The sequence below is a fragment of the Argiope bruennichi genome, chromosome 10 (assembly GCF_947563725.1).
Source record: "Argiope bruennichi chromosome 10, qqArgBrue1.1, whole genome shotgun sequence".
NCBI lineage: Eukaryota > Metazoa > Arthropoda > Arachnida > Araneae > Araneidae > Argiope > Argiope bruennichi.
The window spans coordinates 95,948,426-95,973,762 of record NC_079160.1 but is presented as its reverse complement, the minus strand read 5'-3'; the positions used below and the strand labels follow the sequence as shown (position 1 = coordinate 95,973,762).

General features: G+C 28.8%; 1 protein-coding gene across 1 annotated transcript in view; it reads right to left on the bottom strand.

Moving 5' to 3' along the window:
* Nucleotides 1-24,009: 24,009 nt before the first annotated feature.
* The window catches only part of LOC129987663 (glycine receptor subunit alpha-2-like), a 138,457-nt gene continuing 137,129 nt past the window's right edge, over nt 24,010-25,337 (bottom strand). Inside the window, exon 9 of the mRNA XM_056095619.1 lies at nt 24,010-24,199. Within this exon, the coding sequence (XP_055951594.1) occupies nt 24,010-24,199 (190 nt within the window). The remainder of the gene's footprint in view (nt 24,200-25,337) is intronic.

Genomic DNA, 25,337 nt, shown 5'->3' with positions numbered 1-25,337 from the left:
TTATTTGTTTGTTATTGCGTTTTCATGCCTCTGAACGTATAGACCGAGAGACAGTAAACCCGCACTGTGATTTGGTTCAAAATTTGGCAGGCACTATAGATACTAAATTTGTGTATCGAATTTTGTATCTGTCGCTCTTCGTTTTGCAATTGTTAAATTATATTCTAACAGTGGGTGTGTCGGAAACAAGGACTTAACCGGAACCAGTTTTGACTAAAAAGAACTTTCCCTCCCTGCCAACAGGAATTTGTTTACTTCCTCTCGTTTTAGCGGCAAACCAATGAACGCGTTTCTGTATTCTCTTCTAATTTGTAAATATATTCTTAATCATGTAAAATATAATCGAGTTGAATCTATCTATTAAATAATCTTAAAGATAGCTTCCTCGTATTAATGAAGGCGTAATCACTAAACCTGCCACTAATTAGAAATTTGAGATTTTCAGCTGTAACCAGATGGAGACAACAACATCAATATGTAAACAAAGTGATTCCAACAAAACAATAAAGGTAAGCGATTTTACTTGCCTATAATTTAGAGATTGTTCGTGTTGGAATAGGGAGTCTAACAGAAGAGAATTTCTCAAAATTTGATAGAAAGCTCGAAATTTGTTGTAAAGACAGTGTACCAATTTCAACAATTTAGTTCAAAGAGTTTTTGAATTATCTTTGCCACAAACAGGCAGACATTTTCCAGAATTGTGATTTTTGAACTCATGCAGATCAAAAAAGTGGGGATTCGTCAAAATCTCGAACTCAAATTTTTCGATTATTACCAATACCCTCTCTATACAAAGTATATAAGAAAGTAAAAAAAAAAGCTACAGAAACATAATTCTACTTTGTTGTATTTAAGTGAAATATATTTTCGTCCATAATATAAAACAGCATTTGCATAAAGTTAATAAAAATTTCATACCACTGCGTTTCAATCCCGAAAAAAATGTGTGTGTTTTTTATCGCCAACAAGTTTTGCAATGGCAATATTATTGACCCCAAACATAGCCTCTTCCGATTCTAAGCCTAGTAGAACCATAAGCAACTTTAGATAAAAAACAGAAGAAAAAACTTTTTCCCCCAGCTTTTTTTCTCTCCCCATAAGAATTCTCTCCTTTTCGGCAATATTGACTTCGTTTCTTTTCCTTTTTTATCTATTTTTTTTTTATTCCCAAGCAATACTTGCCATGTGCCACATTTAATTTGGTGGTTTTCTTCATCCATGATCCGGCATCATCGGCTTATATCAAATGTCACGTGATACAGCTGAAGTTACTTGTATTCGAACTGTATTTGTTTTTATTATTACGTGAGGCATGGTACCTTGTGAAGTAATTCGTTAATACTGCACTAAAACAATTTGGTTTTGAATTGATTTCTTATTTGATTGAGTTATTGCCAGTTTTAGTTTATGATTGTGAAAGAAGTTGAAGAAAGTAGTCAATAACTGTGCAATCGGATAATGCGTTCTGTATTCTTAATGGGTTTCATGTGTTATCCATTTTGGTTTAGGAAATACTGAGTGCAATAATTATTTAGTCCTTTTATGTGTGTGTGTGTGTGTGTGTATATATATATAAATAAATATATAATGATATTTTAATTCTAATTCAATTTAATTAATTTTCAAGATTTTATCTTAATTTAGCCCATAGTAACTTCATTCTAAAAATATTTTCTTATTTCTTGATCCAATTCCACTTTCGGTTTAATTAATTCCTTTGTAAAAATAATGCGCCATCAGTACTACGTATCCAATGAAAGTGACCCCTTCGGTGCCCTTGAAAAGGTGTCAAAGGGCACCACGTGTATTGAATTTGCGCATGGCCGGAAATCCCATCTTATATAAGACTAGTGATCATTTGTTTAGGCCCTTCTCCATTCTTTCTTACTTCTGCTTTTGTGCCGCTCTACGCCTGCTTGTATCATGCCTGCCGAGAGAGAATAAAACGAAATTAAAAATACAACGTCTTTGTCTTCAAACCTGCACTCTGATTCCACCAATATATATATATATATATATATATATATATATATATATATATATATATATATATATATATATATATATATATATATATATATATATATTGAATATATTCTATATATATAGAATAGCTTTTAACAAAGCTTTTTTAACAGTGCATAAATGGAAATGGAAAGAAGCAAAATAATATAGAAACGAAAGAATTCTTTGATAATTTTATTGATGCCAAGTCGTTCATAGATCTATTATCTCGACATTCATCACTGTTAAAATCTCCCGCATATACATTCGTCAATTGTTGTAAGAATTTAGTCAAATACCAGTAGAAAGTTATTTTGGATGATTATAAGTTCGAATATAAAGGAAAATACATGTTGGGAATTAATCCCATTCCTTTATTTCCATTGATTGTTGCAGAAGCAAAACAATAAGGCAATTCATTTACCTTTAATCAAAATAGTGTACATAAAAATTCGGAAACTGAGAAAATGCAAATCGTTTTGCATTATTTCACGAAATTAAAAACCCTAGTCGATGCCAATAATAGTCACTCAGAAAAACAAAAAGATTTAATGCAGTTAACGTTTTTAAAATTCTTAAACCAGAAGCTATCCATGAATGAAGTAATTCTTCATTCCAATTATTTAATTAAAATATCTCCATTTGGCATCCATATGTAGAAAATTAAATTTAAATTAAGAGTTTGTCACTTTGCTTTTAATTTTTTTAACGTATATATGGATTCGGAGCCTCGTTGTCAAATTCAATAACATACATAATTTTTTATTAGATTGAAAGAATGAAACAAAAAAAAGGACGGTGATATTATTTTGAAGAAAAATATGTATGTGACCAGTATTTACTCTATTTTTGAAATGGAACTGAAAATTCCGGTATCTTACTTTTAATATAAAGGAGCATCAAAAAGATCCTCAATCGACATTTTGCCTTTGTAATTAGGTGTTGCGATTTTAAAGTATTAATATTTCAAATTAAACTACGATATGCAAGCTTTCATACAGTGCTTATGTAGCTAAATTTCATCTAAACAAGCTAAATAACGCTACGTTATTTGCGAAATATTTGCGTTTAACCAATAAGTTATGTTTTGAGATAACTTATTATCTTCTGTATAAGTATGACATGCAACACTTAGATAATTCTTATGGCGCCACAGTTGCTCTAAATAAACTAAATAACTCTACAGTGGTTGTAAAATATAGAGCAACTCTAATTTATAGTGTAAACAATAATTACTTTGTGTTTCAGAATAAATTGTCTTTAGACCCAACAAATATCAACTAAAACAATGCGCAAACTTAAACTAAATTCAAATTTAATATTAACTTAAAGATAAATAACATCATCTTTTGGTCAGTACAGTTATAGTTTGCTAAAGGATTCTAAAGACCCTCCTTACTTTTGCACATGCGTTAGGATGGTTTTAATTCCTCAAAATAGGAGTGAGAGGAAAGATAAAAGGAGGAGACGTTTGCATTTAGCAATAAAATTAATTCCGGAAATACGCACATCCTTTCATGGTGGTCGCGGGTTTCAGTATCCTTTAAAGTGGTCTTCAACGGATGCTGAAACAAACAGTACATTTCATACCAATCTTTTTTTTTAGATTGAATATTAGCTACATATTACCTCAACTCTTATTTATTAGCCTATTTGTTCAGTTTTCCAAGAAATTTCCCTAATTTATTCTGCGATATTATCTTCAACAAAATTTTACAAAATTGGATTCCACATTGGGACTTGGATAGAATATTTGATTAATTTAGAGTAAAATAGTCATCCGGTATTTAAATACATATTATAATGTGACTTCGGTCTGTTACTTCAAGCTTAGTCTGACTGGTAGCGAAAAACCACTGAATATACGTTTTTTTCTGCAGATAAGCAGTGGTAATTTCTGAACAGGAATTTACATGGAGTCCCGAAAGGTATTTTTCTTCAACTGTTCCAACATTTTCTCGAAGAAAGAGCATTACGTTTGCTTTTTTTGAGATTCGTAGTATTTATGGTTTCCCTTTTCATTTTAGATTTAAAAAATAATAAATTCGAAAATAAGGTTGAAATGAAGGATATCTGCGATTGAAAGTCCATTGAAGATTATTGTTATTGCTAAAAGGAAGCACGTATTAATCAATATGTGCAATAAATTCTCAAAAAATACCTCAATAATTTTTTTTTAACAATACAGGTTTGATCAATTAAATATCCTCTTCTTAACGTTAAAATGAAAACAACTGTATTCATGAAAATGGTGTGTAGGTATAATAACATAGCAAAGAACTACTCGATGTGACCAGTATCAGTGTCACCTAGTAGCAAATTTCATAGTTACGTCTCCTGTATCTAAATCGGAAGAAACTAAAAAAAAAAAAATGTCACTTACAAAGTTGTAGAGCATTATCAGTTTAATAAAAAAAAGTCATATGCTCATTAAGGCTAAACAAAATACACAATATCCAAATTTGTTGTCTCACTATTTCCGGAACTGTGACGTCACGAAACGAGTACAGGAAACAAACAAACAAAAAAAAAGAGCTATCAGAATATATTTTTTTATTTTCGGTGTTCAAGCTTCTCACTTCGGTGTTCATTTCGAAGTTCATCATTTCATATCTGCACTTCACTATGCAGATATGAATACTTGTTTACATATCATCTTCACTTTTTACCATAATAACTTTTATACTAACAAAACCAACAGTTAAACGCTGTAGGATGTTCTGCAATGCTGGCGGAAACCTTCAGTATGAGTCATTTCTACAGAAGAAAGTACATTGCTGTTATTGTTTTGTCTCAAAATTTACGTTTTATCTATGTCTTGTGATGTCTCAATTTCTAAAAATTCAAACAAATAAATCAGCATTTTAAGTGTTATCTTCCTATTATTAATATACGAAAATTGCACCTCTAAATTCATAACGATCTATAATCTTAAAACTGACTGTCCCCTTGCCTTGTATAGTGTTTACGAAAGGACTGCTAGCGCAAGATGGAACTCTAACTAGCAATTAGGTAGCATTGTAAGTGGCAGTACCACATACAGCGTAGATACTTAACTACATCTGGACATCACTTTCATGAATATAGTTACCGTCGTTCTCAAGTCAAGCGGTAAGAGGTGTATATTGGAAATCATTATTTTATTCGAAAAATGAAAAAAAAAGAATCACATTTTCCAAAATTACAAATAAGTATATGTGAATTTTAAGCATTCTGTTCTTAATATTAATACGCATAAAGTTCGCTTTGATATCGATAAGGGTTTATAACTGACACTTTTCCATTATCTTGTACCACTTTTAAGAAAGGAGTGCTAACGCCAGGCTAAGTCAAACTAACCAATATATTGGCGCTGTAAGCGGTCGTATTACGTAGGGCGTAGCTATTTTACTACACCTAGCACTACTTTCATGAATATAGCTACCGCCGTTCTGAAATTAAGGTAGTATGTGTGTTTGGGATTTAAGCGGCAATCCTGTATAGTTAATGTTCCATAAAAGAGGACAATTCATAAAATAAGTTCCGCTTGGTTATGAATGACAGATAAACGTTGTTCGCATTTTACTTTTGAAATTTTTAGAGCATCTACTATATACATTTGTAAACTCGAATAATATATTATTTACAATGCAATCATCATAAAACTGAAATACTGCCATAATATTCTAAACTATTTGAAATTCTTTAAAACCATCTGTTAGTCGATGAAAGAAGGGTAGATTATAAGACCATTGGTGAGAGCATTGCCATAGTTAAAATTTCATGAAGCAAAAACACTGTTTGATGTGACTGAAGCAATACCTGTCACCTATTTTAAAATCTAGGCTATCATTAAAAAATGAAACAGCAAACTTCATTGACGTCCAATGAAGAACTGAAAAGAATTATTGCAACCTGGGACGCCGTCGGAATACAGCTTGCTCCTTTATTTCTATTTGGATAGTTCTTTTGAATTCTAATATATTTTATAATTCTTCGTAAATCCTAGTTGTCGAAAGACTTCAAACAAAAATGTTTGTCGATGTGAGGGGAGTGTCGTCTAGTACTTGAACTGAAGGTTCTTAAACGCCGGATATAACAATTGTATTGGTAACAAGTGTAATGGCGTGGCATTGAGATTACTTAGTAAGTAGTTGTGAAAGATAAATTAAAGATATACTTATAATTTGCACAAAAAAAATATTATTCCATAATATTTACATTCGGTGAGTTTCGATCGATTTAGAGACAAGCCAAAAGTAGCGTATTGTGTTTTTACTCACCTTATCACTGCTTAATGAGAATGTGTCCAAATTCTCAAAAACAGTAACGGAGCTTTTCTCAGCACTTTACCTTTTTTGCATTTTTGCAAAGGGAAATTACTTTTTTGAATTATACTCCAATTACTTATAATTCGTGCAAGACTACAAAGGCGTTTTAGTGCATATTGTAATGATTCAGCTTCTTCCCTGCTTGACCATGGTGACGTTTCTTTTCCCACGCTCCAAAATTAGCATCCAGACAGCAATATCAGCAATGGCGACGCCCTACCGCAGTGTAAGTGCTTCCAGAAGTGCCAAGTGGTCAACCCCTTTAAAGTAAGGACATCTGGGCAATTAGTGCGAGTCCAGATAAGGGACCCTACCTGCATTGTATTTGAAACAGATGTGAACCTGCATTCCTTACATTGTGAAGGGTAGCTCCCCAATGGATTCCCACGGTCGACGGTAGACCAGTGAAGTTGTTGCTGAACGACTATTGGATAACCTGGAAAATGGTCTGATGTGAATGAGGGTGGGGACAGAATAAAAGTGCGAGGAGAAGAAGAATTGTGGACACTGAGGCAGAAGCGGTGTGTCCGACGAGAATTCCACCCGAGAAGATTCCGTGGATCCCTGGAGCTACGGCCTGTTTGCGAGAACGCTAAAGAGTCGGCTAGCTGTTCCTAGGGAGGTTTCTCCGAAAGAATTCGAGGGACTATCCTTGTTGTGTCGAATAAGAATCATTTAACCTAGAACTCATTTAACCTAGATGATGAACTGTAAATTTATGTAATAAAGCTGTAAATAAAGAATCTGATCATAACGCTACCTTTTATCGGATCGAGACTTTACAATATCTTCAGTCCATTTATAGCGATTATACTTGGCCAATAGATTCATGTGCTTGTTTATAGATCTCATTTTAATGATAAAATAAATTAGCCTAATAATTAATGATTAGTCAAGTATGTTACTTTAATGATAAAATAAGTAACATATATGGATATACATTATTGATGTGAATTTGTTTCTTTTATAGATATGAGAATAGCTTCAAAATTTTCTTTTCATACAATGCGAAATTGTATGAAATCATTAAAAGCCCCTAAGTAATTTCAACTTGTTTTTTTATCCTTAAATATCACTCATTAATTAACATTTCATTAGTTTATTTATTTACAATCCTTTTAATTCAAGTATCTCACATTATAAGTAAGTTTGAACTACTTCTGGAGAGATAAAAAAAATCCCTCACCTCTTTTGAAAAATCACAGTGTTAATCCTTGATCTGAAGGAGCTAATATGCAAAAGATATTCCAACTTAAATTATAACTATTAACCTATTAGCTGGCACGACCTCCATTTGATTATTTTGAAATTGCGTGCACATCACTCGGTGATAAAAATATATTTGAGACTTTTGCTAGTTTGCTTTCATTTTATATATATCAGTCAATAGTGTGTGTATTCATTTATTTAAAACAAGCGAATTTAAAATTAGTCTGTAAGTTTGTCATATTTGAAGCATTACATTTTTCGTAAAACTTTTATATAATAATGAAATACGATAAATAAATGTATAATTTAGATGTTATACTAACGGTCTATTACTTACTCAGTTTTTTCTGTTTCTGTTCTTTTACTGAAATTATTTTGATGATTTTTTTAACAATAACCTTTTTTTAAAATTATCAAATATTTTCAAAACTTAATATGAATATAATCATATTGCTACACCATCTTTCGCTCATATATACAACTTCCCAAATTAAAAAAAAACAAAAAAAACAAAAAAAAACAGGATTAAATAAATGTATGCTTATGCTTCCTTTGAGTATTATCAGAAAGTATCTTCCTATTACTCTAATTCAATTGGATGAGCATCTCTAATGAAAAAACAATCGTCATGGTTATTCACTTAACAAAAAAATCAGAGGACATTTTGCTGTAATATATACAGACGACTCGGGATACCACCATAGCTTCGACGAATGGGCATTGACGGCCTTTTCGCTTTGATTCAGTTAAATTGATTCTAAACATCTTAGAATGCTTATCCCTGTCTTTTAGTGAAATACAAATTCCAAATAAAAACACAAGACAGCATTTGTAAATAATATAAAGAGTTTATTTGATCAGTTCTGTATCCTACATGTATCATATGAGAATCAGGATAACACAGTAACAGTTTTATGATAAATATAGAATATGTTCTTGGAATCAATGGTACAGATGATGGACTTGTCAAAATCTGAATGTTCGAATTTACCCCAATTCACTCTTTTACTTATTTTAATTCAATTTTACAACTTTAGTCTTTGTTATATCGATTACAGTTTCGCTTACTTGTACATAAATTACGCTTGTATGAATATTTTAAGTAAAAAAAAAAGCTGTCATAAGATGCTGCATTATTTATAATTTATTTTAAATGATGATAGAATATTCCAGCAGATTTATAATGGCTTTAATTGGCAGTTGTTAAAGGTTATGTGGACAGTTGTTAAAGGTTAATCCATTAAGTTATTTTGTAATCAAGCCTTTTTTCGTATGCCAGAAAATCCTTCATAAACTCAAACTTATTTCAAAAACTTCATTAAACAACAACAACAAAAAAAACAAAAAAAAGAGAAAGAAAGAAAGAATGTAAGGAATTAGAAGGTTTACTTTGAAACTTTGAAAAAGTAATGTTATCTGTCGAACTATTTATAAAAATGTCCTCGAACATAAAATTTCATTTTTTTTTATTATTTGAGAAGTAATTTTATATTTATATTACAGAAAAATATTCAGCGAAATATCGCTTAAATTATAATTTTTTTTAGAATATTCTAAATGACAATTAAAAATCAAAATTAATTAAAAGATAATATTAATATAAATTGACGTATTCTATATAAAACATAATATTTTATTATGTATAAAATATTTTATAAAATATTAGAATTATTGTTATTTCATATGCAAATTTCCTTTTAAAAATAATACACATTTTGGAAAATTTCTGTTAAATAGGGTATAGTATTTGTCACAATTTCTCTTAGCAGGGTACCATTTTAGACAGAAAAAAATCACTGGCATTTTTACAGATTTTTATTGAATTGACGCATTTTATTTTTAGATAACGAATAACAATCAACATTGATGTAACAATCAACTAGAAAGATATTTAATGTCGGAATGTATTAAAAAATCTATAGAATAAACTGAAATCTATTAAAAGTAAATTTATGAATTAACTATGCGTTTCAACTTTTCTAAATTTACTCTTAAGCCAAAAAATTAGCCTTGTTACCCTTTATATTTGCATTCACATGTTCATATGCTATGTTGAATCTAAGATTATTACCGATTCAGTATGACAGTATCATTATTTTCTGCTTAAGTAAGACTATTTTCTTATTGATTATTATTTTCTTATAAATTAAGTTTATTTTCTTATTGATTATTATTTTATTATAAATTACGATTATTTTCTTATAGATTATTATTTTCCTATTAATTAAGATTATTTTCTTATTGATTATTATTTTCTTATTAATTAAAATTATTTTCTTATTGATTATTATTTTCATATAAATTAAGTTTATTCTCTTTTTGATTATTATTTTCCTATTAATTAAGATTATTTTCTTACTAATTATATTTTTATTATTAATTAAGATTATTTTCTTACTGATTATATTTTTATTATTAATTAAGATTATTTTCTTACTGATTATATTTTTATTATTAATTAAGATTATTTCCTTATTAATTAAGATTTTTTTAATTGTTTTCCAATTATTTGAAGACAGGGTTACCGAAACTAAATCTGAAAATCTTGACAACTCTTTAACAACTGACCAAAACATGGAACATTTTGATACTTTTGGCCATTATTAAAAAACTGTCCAAAACATGGAACATTTTGATACTTTTGGCCATTATTAAAAAACTGTCCAAAACATGGAACATTTTGATACTTTTGACCATTATTTCCAAACTAATATAATATAATAGAATGCTACGCGATTGTAATTAATACTTAAAATCATATTGCAAAAATATCTTAAAATAGATTCACATATTTAATTCTACTCTTCTTTATTTCGAATTCATTTATCAGTTTATAAATATTATTTCCACCATTCAATTCCTTTGAGCAACACGTACTTTCAGACAGCAACAATAATACTTATTTATACATTTCTTATACTCTTTCAATTTATATATTTGCAATTATATTTTTATAATATACACATGCGATAAAAATGAACCATATTTGTATAAAAGTTTATTGCAATTGGAAACGATGCGCTTTTTGTATATTTGGTCTTTTTATTGTTTTATCTTCATATTATTTAAATACTTATTATTGACGAAATTGTCTGTTAGAATCGACTCACGGCATCTCAACTTAAAAAGAGATGGTTGTCACATTTGATTCGCGGATATTATTTTATGTCATTAATAAATATTATGAATTATTGTAATAAACATTTAATATTTATTATTAAATATTTCTTATCATTTGAATGTAACTTCATTTACAGTAGGTATTAATTTTTAATTTGATGAAATTGAGTGTGCTATCCATTGTTTTTTGTTTTGGAACAATATTTCATTGGACGTTTGAAAAATCTCTTCCAATAATAAAGATGTGTATATATGTATGTGCTTGTGTGTATGTGTATATGGGAGAGAGAGAGAGATTTGGAAAATGCTTTATTGGTGTTAAAGTTTTGTCAATTTCAATTTGCGTATTATTTTTATATTAATAATTTAAATAGCTGAAAGCTAAATTTTATTATGTGGTTTACTGGCGTAAAAGTTATATTTCGCTATATTGTGCTCCTGTCTATATGAAATATTGCTCACTAATTTGGAGAGCAATGTTGAGTCAGTAGGAGATAAAGTTTAAGTGAGCAATAGTGTTTGAATTTGAAGTACTGCTCATTTGAAGTACTGCTTATATTTGCGCTCTCGCGCTCTCAAAATTGTATGTGTGTGTGTTGTGTGTGTGTGTGTGTGTGTGTGTGTGTGTGTGTGTGTGTGTGTGTGTGTGTGTGTGTGTGTGTGTGTGTGTGTGTGTGTGTGTGTGTGTGTGTGTGTGTGTGTGTGTGTGTGTGTGTGTGTGTGTGTGTTGGCGTTTTAGAGACCATACTACTTGAGATAGGGCTACAAAATTTATAACATATTTTTGGAGAATGGGAATTTACAACTGAGAACAAGTGTTTTGAAATTTTAAACTGAATTTTGGCATTTGTTTCACAATAGCATTCGAAAATATTATTGCACAAAAATGCACTCTACAAAGTTTCAAAAATTAAAATATATATATATATATATTAAAGATACCGATTAAATTATCGTATGTATTTTTTGCAAATTCTGGCAATATCGTGTTTTCTTCATTTGTTAAAAATAGAAAAAAAATGGATTGTGTACTAATGTTTGTGTAGTTTACAAGACGAATAAAAAGGAAAAATTGCAATACTGTGGATTCAGTTGATAAATAGAGAATACATTCACATTTTAATATTATAGTGATAATATGGGAATTGATTTCTATTAGAAAGTTTCATACATAGAAAAAAATACTTTTTATCTTCAGAGGCGGTTAGCATTTTACCCTTTCACTACTGTTCCGGCCAACAGGCCTCTTACTTTTCTCTCTCTTACTTTTGGGTTGGTTTCTATTTCAAATGAGAGTAATAGGATGTGAAATTTGGACATGCTTGGTGATCATTCTTTTTACAATCTACATACCGAGTTTGAAATAGAAACTGCACCACCAGTAAAAAATCTGCACTACCAGCTTGACCGGATCAGTAGTGAAAGGGTTAAATGATCTGATATTATTTAAATTACTATAAAATGATAAATATCAAATGTCTATTGCAAAAAAAAACAGAACTTCCGATTTTCAATTCTAATTCCTTTAATTAACAATGTTTAGAAACTTGTTAACTATAGATATCAAACTTGTTTATTTCCGGGTTTTTTTTTTTCCCGATTCGCATTGCTCAAAAATATACTTTTAACCCAACCATCTCTTAACGAGAAGAGTAAACATTTTAATGCTGGACATTATAAATAGCTTAATGGTTAAATAGTAAATATGCTATCAACAAACAGAACTAGCAATTGCAAATGTTTATATTTTATTCCACGTTCGAGTAGATACTAAAGAATTCTATTTCTACTCACATATATAAAACATTGTTTTTGGTCTATGATTACATAGACCAAAAACAATGTTTTTAATAAAACTGTATTAAACTGCTGGTTGCTGTTAATATACTTCTGGCGGATAAATTAATAGTAATGCATGATATATGTGAGTAGAAATAGAATTCTTTAGTATCTACTCGAACGTGGAATAAAATATAAACATTTGCAATTGCTAGTTCTGTTTGTTAATAGCATATTTACTATTTACATTAATAATATTTATGTAAATAGTAAATATGCTATCAACATTTTATTTGCTATCAACAACAACTATTGACATTTTAATCTTAAAAAAATGGAATTTGGAAAAAGCTTTATTGATGTTTAAATACTTCCAATTCTATTTTGCGTATTGTTTATAGATTAATTATTTAAAGTTCAAACTCAAATTGGAATTCAAATTTAAAGTTAAAACTCAAATCGGATTATGTGGTTTATTGACACAGGAGCCATATTTGTTTATACTGGACTCTAATATTTGATGCAGTGTTCACTAATTCGGAGAGAAGTGCTGAATTTAAATTGAAATTTTGAGAGCAATAGTATTTGAAATTGAAGTACCGCTCATTATTTTTGCATTGTCAGAATTCTAGCATATAATTTACTATTAGCATAATCAAACAACATAAAGTACATGTTTATATATTTTAAATTAACTGTATATATGCTATTTGATTTTTTTCTCACATTTCAGCCTTATTATATATGTAAATATTTTGAATACATTCATCAGCTTGCAACGTTATAATCTCTGGATATGTCACAAAAAATTGTGCAATTCACATATTATATATAATTTACATAATACTGTCATTCGCATACAAATATATCTATACATCATACAAATATATTTTACCATCTGTATTGTTGAACTTTCGAGATATCACAACAAACATATAGTTGCGTCCGTTTGTGTTATCAAAGTTTCAACTAACTGAACGTTTCTGAATTATCACTTCCTTTAACTGAGCTTCTTTAATCGAATAAAGATTCTTCATAGAATAAAAGATTTTACACTTTAAACTCTTTATAAAAGGGAAAATTGAATTGATACTGATGATATCAAAACAACGACCGTGAGTCATATGATAAAAGAATAATGAAATTAAAAAAATTGGAATTATAATGAAATTTCCAATAAGTATATTGATAAATGAATAAGCCTTCCAATAAACTGTATTTTTAGTAAACCGATATTAACATAATACAGCCGAAATCACTTTAATGCATTTGTATTTATGTGCAATATGAAGTTCAGTGTATTATATTATGCAGAGGATGTCCCTGTTAATGGACAAGACAATCATGTACTTAAACATTATAGTTATTTTTAAAGATGTTTATGAAAACAATGGCATCATTTTGGGTCATGTACTCAGTTTAGATGTCTGAGACTAAAAATAACATCCTTATAAATTTATTTTTAATTAGAAATTATAACTAAATATAAATTTATTTTATGATTATTATTTATTTATAAGTTATGAATAAAATAAGAAATAAAAATTTCCAATCATTATTTTATATTTTTATGAAAACCACTTATCGAATTTTCAATGATACACTTATGCTTTTAAGATATACCAGAATATGAATTTCAAAATTACTATTCAATATACTTCATTTAAAATTCATTTTTGGTGATTTTTTTAAAAAAATCTCCAAGGAAAGAACCTTTTATAAATAGACTGAAGAGATTTGAATTCGATAAGAAATATAGGGTGTTCATTAATTATTGTCGGGGTTTCCGTACCTCATAACTTTCGAATAAAAAATATTACGCAAAAACCGATTACGTATTCGTAAATTACAACTCAAAGAATTTTATTAATGATATTAAAGTGTAAAGCTTGCACAATTTGCACTTTGTAGGCATTCAGCTGATCAGCTGAAGGCGATTATGTATTCGTAAATTCGCTGAACAAATTTTGACTTTTAATAATCGTGCGGGTTCTCCGAGCCCCATATTCTACAGTTATGTTTATTCACTTTTTCTGACACATGAAAAGTGGATTCGTCACTGAAGAACCATTTCCGAAGGTAATTTTCATCATCCTCAATTCGAGTCAAAATGTGTTCAGAGAATTTACGAATATATAATCGCCTTCAGCTGAATGCCTAAAAAGTGCAAATTGTGCAAGCTTTACACTTTAATATCATTAATAAAATTCTTTGAGTTGTAATTTACGAATACGTAATCGGTTTTTGCGTAATATTTTTTATTCGAAAGTTATGAGGTACGGAAACCCCGACAACAATTAATGAACACCCTATATATCAATAAGCCAATTGATTTCTGGAAAAATGTCACATTCTCCGATGAGAGTAAGTTCAATAATCTTTAAATCAGATGGCAGGAAATTAGTTTGGAGGAAGCCTTGCACTATTTTTCATACTAAAAATGTATCATCTACAGTTAAAAATGGAGGAGGCTCTATTATGGTTTTGGGGTGAATGGCTAGCAAAGCAGTTGGTTATTTGTATTTCATTGATGGGAATATGACAGCTCGAACCTATATTGATGTATTGCGAGATAACTTGCTACAAAGTGCAATAAAATTGGGTATCAGTAATTCGGACTATTTTCAGCAAGACAATGATCCCAAGCACACTGCCGGTATAACACTACTGTTTTTGCTTTATAATGTACCTAGAAGACTTGCTACACCACCACAGTCAGTAGATTGAAATCCTTTGGAAAATTTTTGGAATTCTTTGGATTTAAAAATAAGAAAAAAGAATATTTCAAGCAAATCTGCACTTAAACAAGCCCTTATCGAAGATAATCTAATACTGACCCTACTCTTACAGAAAATTTAATTAAATCAGTGCCAGCAAGATTACAAGCAATAATAGATGCTAATGGAATGCATACTAAATATTAGTTATTTGAAATTTTCTTATATATTATATTGATTTTGTATTCATGCAAGTGTGCAAATGCATTTTTGATACGAGATATTTTAATTTTGTTACGAAAAATTGTTATTTATATTATTGTATTTTTCTGTTTTATTTAGATAATTAAACTTATTCTGGTTTGGCAATACCAATTCTTGTATTTCTTAATGCTTCTTTTTATGAATTGCAAACCAAAATGTAATTGCTAAAATATTTTTTGCACCCACTTTAGTTTCAGTTTTGGGATAGACGCCTTCCGATTAGAAAATGAAGTGTAAAAGAGTTGTTTTCAATTTTTCTTGTATTTATTGGATTTAGAAATTCTGACAGGGAGTTTTATAACAGACATTATTTTTGCCATCTGACTAAATTTGAAATTGTGTTCCACTTCAAATTAGTCCACTTTTAACTTCTTAACGAGGCGATAATCTAGAAAAAATAATTCACTAACTTTAATTTGTTATGCACTGGTAAAAATATTAATATAATCTTTTTAATTATTCAAAAATTATATGGCAGCAACGAAATAAAACTTTCGATATAAGGACAAAGAAGCTCAGCTTGCGATTAACAATTTTATTTACACATCTTAAAGTAAATGGAAATCACACAATCTTTATATTGCCTTTAAGCATCAATTAATAATTATCCGCATTGTCTGGTCCCATCAAAATTGATAAATTTATGAAAGATTGTGAAAAATAGAACTCTTTAGAAACTTAAACGTATTTAAGAATTATATTTGCACCACTTTCAAAATATAATATACAATACAAAACATTAAACCATATTATAAATAAAAATGTTACGATATTTCTATTTTTCATCTCACATCATTTACAATTTATAACAAACTTATGAGAAATTAAATATTTTATTTAATATGCATATGTAACATTTCAATCTTGCTCATGAAATGCTGATATAAGAATAAATAATAATATATTTGCAATGTTTGAGTCATATTAAAATATCTCTGAAAATTAATTATTTGAAATGCATTATTTCATTTTGTTGAAAAAAAGAATATTCTTCTGTTTCAGAAAATTATTGGGAATATTATACAAGTTAGAAAAAAATATCAAAATATTTTTTAAAGGAAAATAAAATTTATAAGATGAAAATATAATTATTCTTTTATATTTGTAGATAATTGTTATAGCCTGAATCTTCAATCACTTAAAATATATTCTTGAATTAATATTTGCACTGCTATTTTAAGGAAACTGGCAAGACTTCAAAATTTTGAATTGCATTAAAGTCTAGTTCCAAAAATGTGTTAAATTATTCCATTTATACACATTTTTGTAAAAAAAATTATAGTTTGGATGCTTTAAGTTTTTCTTAAAACTTTAGCATAGATAACAGTTTTGGAATCGTTTCAAAAAATTATCTAGTTTTTCAATTCATTTTCCAAACTATTAAAATCCCATTAAATCCTTCGAATTCATCTTTGAATGCAAATTAGAAATCTGTTTATTTTCTTTTCCTTTCACATATTTTAGAAATTTCTTTTCTAACATTGAAAAATATCTTTTATCGCTATCAATATTATTGCATTATTCAATATGCAAGCATTGCAGATATCAAGCTTTCGATCTTTCTTTATGAATAGGGTATTTTTGATAAAATAGAGAAATATCAATAATATTTTTGTACTTTATGTAATGATAAGTTGATTATTAGAGGAAGAAAGAATATAAAATCTAGAATTTTGAGCTTTAACATGTTTAACTAACATTAAATAGACTGACAATTTTCAAAAAGGCATAACAAGAAAACGGTTAATGTTAAAAAAGAAAAAAAAATCTTGCAGCCAATTCATGCGGCAGGACACAAGTTTTTCCTGCCACAGCTTTTGTTTCTCATTCAAAAAGTTGCCTCTAAATTGATTACTGTTTCGATTTCTTCCTTTTGGAGCCACTTGAAGGATGCAGTGTGCTAGGCAAAACCCCGAATACTTGAGGAACTTAAAAAAATTATCAGTGACGCAAGTGCAGACATTCCATTTACAAATTCCTAGAAAATGAATATCGAATTCATCCTTTGATTAGGACATATGATTGCCGCTGATGGTAGACCTTTCGACACTATGATGCTGTGATTTTCATTTATTAAAATATTTTGAAAAATTATGATGTGATTATCAGTTATTTTTTTATTTGCATAGATTTAAAAGCTGAAGCGCCATCTGTCGACAAATTTTTTATCTAAAACCAAAAACTGTGGAAGGAAAAACTTGTGCCCTGTCGTATAAATTTGCAACATTTTTTTTTTTTTTTTTTTGACATTACCCGTTTTCTTGTTACGTATTTTTGAAATTCGTCAGTCTATTTCAGCATAATCTTATATTAAATTGTTTTGCATCTTGATAAAACAGATTTGCTGCTTGAAGACTGAGAACTTATGACTAACTGCAAGAAAAATTTAATTCCAGAAACGACACTAAATACTATCTACATTCTACAAATCTGATCTGCAATACACCAACTTAATATACATAAATGCAAAATGTTGATAGGAAAGGTAATTAAAATAAATATCATAGATTTAAAAAAATAAATTGTAATAAATCAAGAACTTTGATAGAAAACCATAAGACATTTTAATAATATGAATTGTAATTTCCAACAATATTATTTAAAAAAATTGTCATTTTTAAGAATAATCTTCGTATATAGGGATCATCAAATAATTAATAATTTAATTTACATTGATAAAGCATGTAATTAACTGAAATGTTACAAAAATCTATAATTCAAAATTTTAATTGATACAATTTAATTGATAAAATTTTAATTGATACAATTTGATTGATAAAATTTTAATTGATACAATTTAATTGATAAAATTTTAATTGAATAGATTTTAATTTTAATTGAATAATATACTGCATTATTAAAAAAAATATGAATGATTATTTTTTAATTATATAATAATAATAATACCACATTATAATAACGTATATTAAACGTGGAAAAGTTCATTTCATCACTATATTTAAATATTAATCTCAAAGTCTTAGCTTTCAGATACAACTGGCCATCTAAATGGCAAACTCATAACCTTAAGAGCAAATAAAATTGCAAAAAATTGTTAGAAGATCTTTGATAAAATGATAGAATAGAGAGGAAACATATGACAAATCCACAATATAAATATATGTTTCTATATTTAACAATAATTTTCTCTCTCAATATAAATATTTTAAGAAAATATGTCTTGGCTTTGTGCCTTTGCTGATCTCTTTTATATTTTAGTAGAAAATAAAATTGTTGTGAATCATGACAAGGGATAGCTTAACACATGTATACGTAGATATAGATATAAGTAGATAGTAGATATATCTCATAATATACATTTAAATGCACACAATTATTACATCAACAGGAAAGTTACATCATCATAATGAAAGAATAGTAAATATTATGTGTTCATTTTTTTAAAAAATACAAGAGTTTTAAGAATTTACAAAAAGAAGTTCTACTTTCTAATCATCTTAGCTCTATTATCTAGCCTTCTTAATCATAAGAATTTATATACAGAATATGACATTCATAAATCTTTATATTGATAAGCAATAATATTTTTTCTGAATATCGATAAATATCTTATATTTACATATAAATATGAACATGTTTATAGATATAAGTATGTGATTTTACAAAATTTAATTATTTAAAGAAAAAGTTTCTATTTTTCTAATTCATTCTTTTTCCTGGATCATAATTTTGAAAGAAGTAAGGGTTTTCAAAGATATTTCAAAGCCAAGAAAGATAAATGCTTATTAATATTCGAACATTATTAAAAAAGTTCCAAATTACATAGAGATTATAAGATTTTTAGAGAAAATATGTTTATTCATATAATAAGAAATTTCAACATATAAATAATTATATATCAAGCATATCTTTTAAATATTGCTAAAAAAATTATATGTATAAACTATATGTATACGAGCTGTTTAAATTTATCTGAAACTCATTCACTAGAAATGCTATGAATAATTTTTTAAGGAATTTATCTCAATATTCATATTTTCCGGAAATATTTAATAATTATTTAAATTTAATTATGACTGTTAAGGAATTTATAGAAGGGTTCTCAAATAATTCAAAAGTTCCTTCAGGTAAAATCTAAATACAATGTAACTTGAAATTCAACTTGCACAATGTTAGGTGAAATTGAGAACAAAAGTAGTTTTTGGAGCATATAAGCAAGATTAAAATACATTGTTCAGTTGAGATATTCTTGGATTTCAGGGTTTATTATTTAATGTGCTGCTAATGAAAGATCATTATTGATGATTCAAGTGCTTGAAAAATGCCGGATCTAGAATTTTCCATAAAGTTCTCCTACTAACTGCCATAACCTTGACACATGTATAAGATGAGAGGTAAGAATTTTAGCTAATTGTTGTTAAACTGGCCAAATAAGAATCCATACTTACTTCAGTAACATAATAATTTGGTGAGAAGATAGCGACATGAGATCATTTTCAATAGCATATCTAAAATCAATACGCGATCCTACTAAAAACTGACTTGCTTCATTTCCATATTGCAACTGTGGAGTATTTTTTAAAATTTCTGTTATGTTACATAAGGCCTTCTCAGAGAACTGGTTAGTCTAAAAAGTCCAAAGTTTGTTTAAGTTTGAAAATTTTTGGTTCAAAAGACTGGTTTCTAAGAAGTAAAATTTTCAGTATCGTCATTCCCTCCAACTCAAACCCAACTCCTTCAATGGTGATGTCCGATGTCTCCAAGATACTGCCAGGCTTCTAGCGTTGGTACATAGTGCTGTTGTATGGAAGTATATATATAATGGTCGATCTCATCAATCTTGTAAAAACTACACAGCTTAGGTATGACAGAGCAGTCGGATGCACATTCTGTTCCTTTTTCAATAACTTATGAAAGATTTTTCCAAACATACAAACCTCTCTGCTTGTTCAGCGTCATCAACTTTGCGAAATGTTGTGCTTTCTTCGACGTTTTGTTCACAATTCTAAATGTTTCTGAAATATTTATAAATTTTCAGGATTTCTGATTGCTTAAATGATTTTTGTCCTTATTTCCAAATCTTACCAAATGCGATATGTTCTCTTTTAATAGTTGTTTATAATTTATTTATAAACTATAGTTCTTAATGATTCAGACGTTGTAATACCATTTATTTATTAGTATTTCCATATTTTCAATAATAGCTTGGTGGAGGCTGGTAACTGAAGCAAGCCCCCGTTTCTTGTACATTCATAGCACTCGTAGAAATTTACAAGGAAATTGAGACGAAGGAATGACAGAATATCATCTTCTATCAATCCCTAATTAACTTATTGGGTCATTGGATGGTTTGAAGTGCATTAAACTCGAATTTTACTTTAACCATCGAAGACAGCATTCCTTATATTTATTCGAAAAATCACAAGCCCAGTAAACCTTTTTCTTAACACAATATAAAGAAACCTGCATTTATATTACAGATAACACTAGTTATATGAAATCAAGCAATTATATAAAATAAAAAAGAAAAATTTTCAAGCAAAATTGCATTTAAAGGCCCACATTTAAAAATACAAAAAGCACAAAGTTTAAAAAATTAAGAATTATTGCGCTTGAAAACGGAAAAAAAATGCCAAATTTATGATACAATTATTATTTATTGATAGCAAAAAAATATACATTTAAATTCGAATTCCATTTTATTTGTGAAGTTTTTCTTACAAATCCAATACTGGAAATAGTTTTTATGAATCGAACTTCAAAGGCCAGGACATTTATTTTCTGAAATAAGAATATGAAGGAAACTTGTGGAATGCTCATGGCCAGTTTCTGAATGACCTTCAATGTAGCTACAGTGGCGCTGGAGTTTTTTCACCGAAAAAAGTCGATTTTTTTGTGAAATATATTTAACTCTCTCTTTACTGATCCGTTTATACCGGTCTAAGAAATTCTATACTGGTGGGCGGATTACTGACCTTTTGGCTCAAGTAAGTAATTAAAAGGTTAAAGACATCTGCCCCTCATATTTCCGAGTTAAGCAATTATTTAAAGGAAAATACAGGAACACTTGATGCTGTTGTATCCTGTTATTGGCGTACTATTTCTAAGGCAACTAGTGATATTTCAAGATACACACCTTGGCTTGTTTCTATGACTATCTACTTTCATTAAAACATCTGCAAGTTGAATTTTTAATCACCAATTGTATTTGACCTGAATTTACGTCTTAAAACATATGATTCCTTTCTTAGAATATTTTATACCAAAGATATCAACCATTGTTTTTTTTTCTATTTTTTAATTTTATCTTTGATTTATGAAGAATCACAATTTGCAATTCATGAAAAAGTATGCTCCATTTTTTATAAATATATATATTTAAGGAAACGATATAAGAGTTTTGAGTTCTGAATTCATATAAAGAGAAAAATGAATGATAATGACATTTGTTAGCTTGATTTTGAAAATTATTAAGATATTTATCGACATTCAAATGCATGTTACACATCCCAGTTAAAACAAAAATTAATTTCCTTGAACATTTCAACTCGTGTTGCTCAAGTTGTAGTCAAACCATCAAGTCGAATTCTATTCACTAATACGTAAAAACAATATTTTTTATGTATATTATTCAAGACAGAGAGAAAATTTGTAATGTTTCAAGCTATTGCTAGAAATGCACAGCCTTGCTTGCAAAACACAAACTGTATTTTCGGTTTCACACCCACATATCTTTTCCTTGTGTCGTCTGTCTTTTCAAATGGGTACGAAAGAATGTTGCAGGAAGTCTTTAGAAACGTAATAGAACGTTCTGTTTGAAAAGCATTCTTTACGGAGATTGAGTTCTTTGTGATTCTTTCATTTCTATTTCATGTTCTATGCTATTTTGATTTTATAAGATATACTTTATTATAATTTGATAATGGTATGAAAAATCAATAAAATAACTGAAAATTAATTCAATAATTATATCGACATTTTTCTTTAAATATTTTGAAATAATTTCAGTTAGAAATAATCACCATGGTCAATTAATTAAATCGATTAATATTATTTACATATAATTATTTTAAATCATTGTATTATTCATTAATTTATTACAATACATTATTTCCTTAATGAAGAACGGCAAATTATATTTTGGGCAGATCCATATATTTCGGAGATACAGTACACTCCCGATTATCCGCGGAATTGGGTGGCGCGGCCGCCGCGGATAACAAAAATCGCGGATAATCCGAAAAAAGCAAAAAACGGGTATAGCAAAAAAGAAAAGTCATTCCAACTTTGAAAAATCATTTTATGTACAATAAAACGTAAAATAAACAGCAGGAAATGTTTAACTAACGCTTAATATTAAACGTTAGTTTAATATTAAGTTAACCTAAAGTAGTACTAACCTAAAATGCATTTTGTTAATGAAAACAGAAAAGTGCTTTGTATTTACGAGAGGCATCAAGGATACACAGAAAAATTAATACATATGTACTGTTTTAATACTGTAATGTATTATGTAATTACAAAAACATAACTGTAAAATTACATCTTTTTGAAAAAATCAGTCAAAAAAAAAAAAAAAAAAAAAAACTTTGTGCGGCAGGCGCGGATAATCCGCACCGCGAATAACCCGCCCGCGGATAATCGGGAGTCTGCTGTAGATCAAAGGGAATTCATTTAAGTCAACAAAGCTTTCCACTTTTATAAATACTTTCGAATTGTTCGTATTTGTAATACCGATGTATCTTGGCTTAATTGGCGACCTTTAAATTATGCCTTGGTGCCACGCTCCGTTATACGTATTGCGATTATTTTGGCGCTATATCTGGTTTGTTTGCAACTGAATATCTTTAAATACATTAATATCGATTTATTTAGTATGAGCCTCCACCTATAGAGGTAATATTATAAAAGGATAAATAAATACCAAATATATCAATTTTATTAAGAAAAACATCTTCAATATGGTGAAAAAAACATCGATATTTGTATAATTTGTTTTCTATCAAGCTGTATTATTATACAAAGGATAAAAAATATCAAACTTCGCTAAAATACAAAACATCAAAAAGAAATCATTATCTGTATTCTATTTAAAATTTCCAGTTTGACATTTTGAGTTTTGAAGTGCAGAAAAAAATCGAAAGCAATTTAGGACAATCATTGCTGAAAATTTACATTTCTTTGAGATTATGTACAATCCTGTACCTGTGTACTTCTTTCGAAAACCACTGTTTAAAAATATTGCACTTAAGATAACCATTTCGAAATATTAGAAATAAAAACAAAAATTTATTTAATAGATGCTCAGAAATTTATGAACTAGAAAAATCTCTTCATTATTTAGAAATAAATATCCAGATGTCGTTCTTTTTTAAAGAAATGGGACATTTTGAATGTCTGTATGTCTACTGATCATCTTTTGAATCAGAAAGCGCCAATTTATATAATGTTTCAGCTAAATTAAATGATCAATCAATATCTAGATCCATATTTCAATCAATCAACATTTTTGCAATCTGCTTAAGTAAAATGACTAGAACTCAATTGCACTCAAGAATGCTTTTTCATCCAAAACGTGTCGAAGAAGTGTGACAGTTGGGGAAATGGAATGAGATGAAGATAATCAGACTAGAAAGAAGTGTTTCTCATAGCACCACTGGTCCATCCCCAGTGTCCAGATAGACTGACCAGTAAGCTGTATTGAGTATCACGAAAGACAGTGGGAAAATGACCCTAGAGATCTTGTCCACAAGAATGGCTCTGTGCCTGTGCCGGTTGTGCCGGTACACGGAGGATATGAGCTTCGGTTTAGTGCCGTTCGGAAGTGGAGGGCTACTTTCCTAGAAATAAAGGAAATCATTAGATTCAATGTAAAAATGAATTAAGCACTGTAAAATAAATAATGTGTTAAAAGAAATATTGAAAAGGATATAGAATAAATATGGCAATTGCCAGAGCGAGGATCGAACCTGCGACGCTAGTGTTCTTAACATAACCACTAGACAAAAGTGATCACCTCTGTCCAGAGGCTGTTAACTGGCTTATGAAGCTAGCGCCACATAAATACTAATTTATTAAAGAAGTGATAAGGCTATATGTATTAAAGAAATAAGATTGCGTGTATTAAAGAATTGTTTATATATCAGTACTGTTTAATTAGTTAATCAATTTAATTATTTTCATGATTTAAACCGATTATAAAGGAATTTTAATCTTAAAGTATTAAAGCTTTTAAATTTAAATATATTTGAAATTAAGAATTAAAAATGTTTTTAGTAATTCAATTTTGTTAAAAAAACGCAATTCCTATCCTATTTAGTAATTCAATTTTGTTAAAATAACGCAAATTATATTCCTATCAGAAATTATCCACTTGTATTATACTTGGTTTATTCTTGTAAAACACATCTAATTATAACAATACTGTAAAAGTTTCGTCAAAATGAAGATAACGTCCAGGATCTACTTTCCCTTTTACATAATAAACATCATACTACAAAGGATCACTTCTATAGTATCTGTTATATATAATTTTATGTCAAATATCCTATTTCAAAACCTGAGAAATAAATGTTTTCAATTTTAAAAGTCATTTTTGTTATGTAGAAGTGGTAACTCGAATTTACTAACTTTGTATTATTTGGCCAGCTTGATTGAAAATATGTTGCCGTGACTGTATATAACTAAAGTAGTAGATAATCGTGTGTACGGATTATCTTACACGATACGCCGTCACAAAAGCCATTCCCACTGCAGAAGCACCAGAAGTAGCAAAGTTCTTCGTGGAAGAGATTCTTCTAACTCACGGAGCCCCTAGAACCATTATCACGGACCGAGGTCAAGTTTTCCAGTCAAAGCTCGTAGCCGAAATTAACAATCAATGCAACGTGGTTCATAGGATGACTACCGCCTATCACCCGCAGACGAATGGACTCACGGAACGCTTCAACAAGACGTTAGCGGATATGCTGTC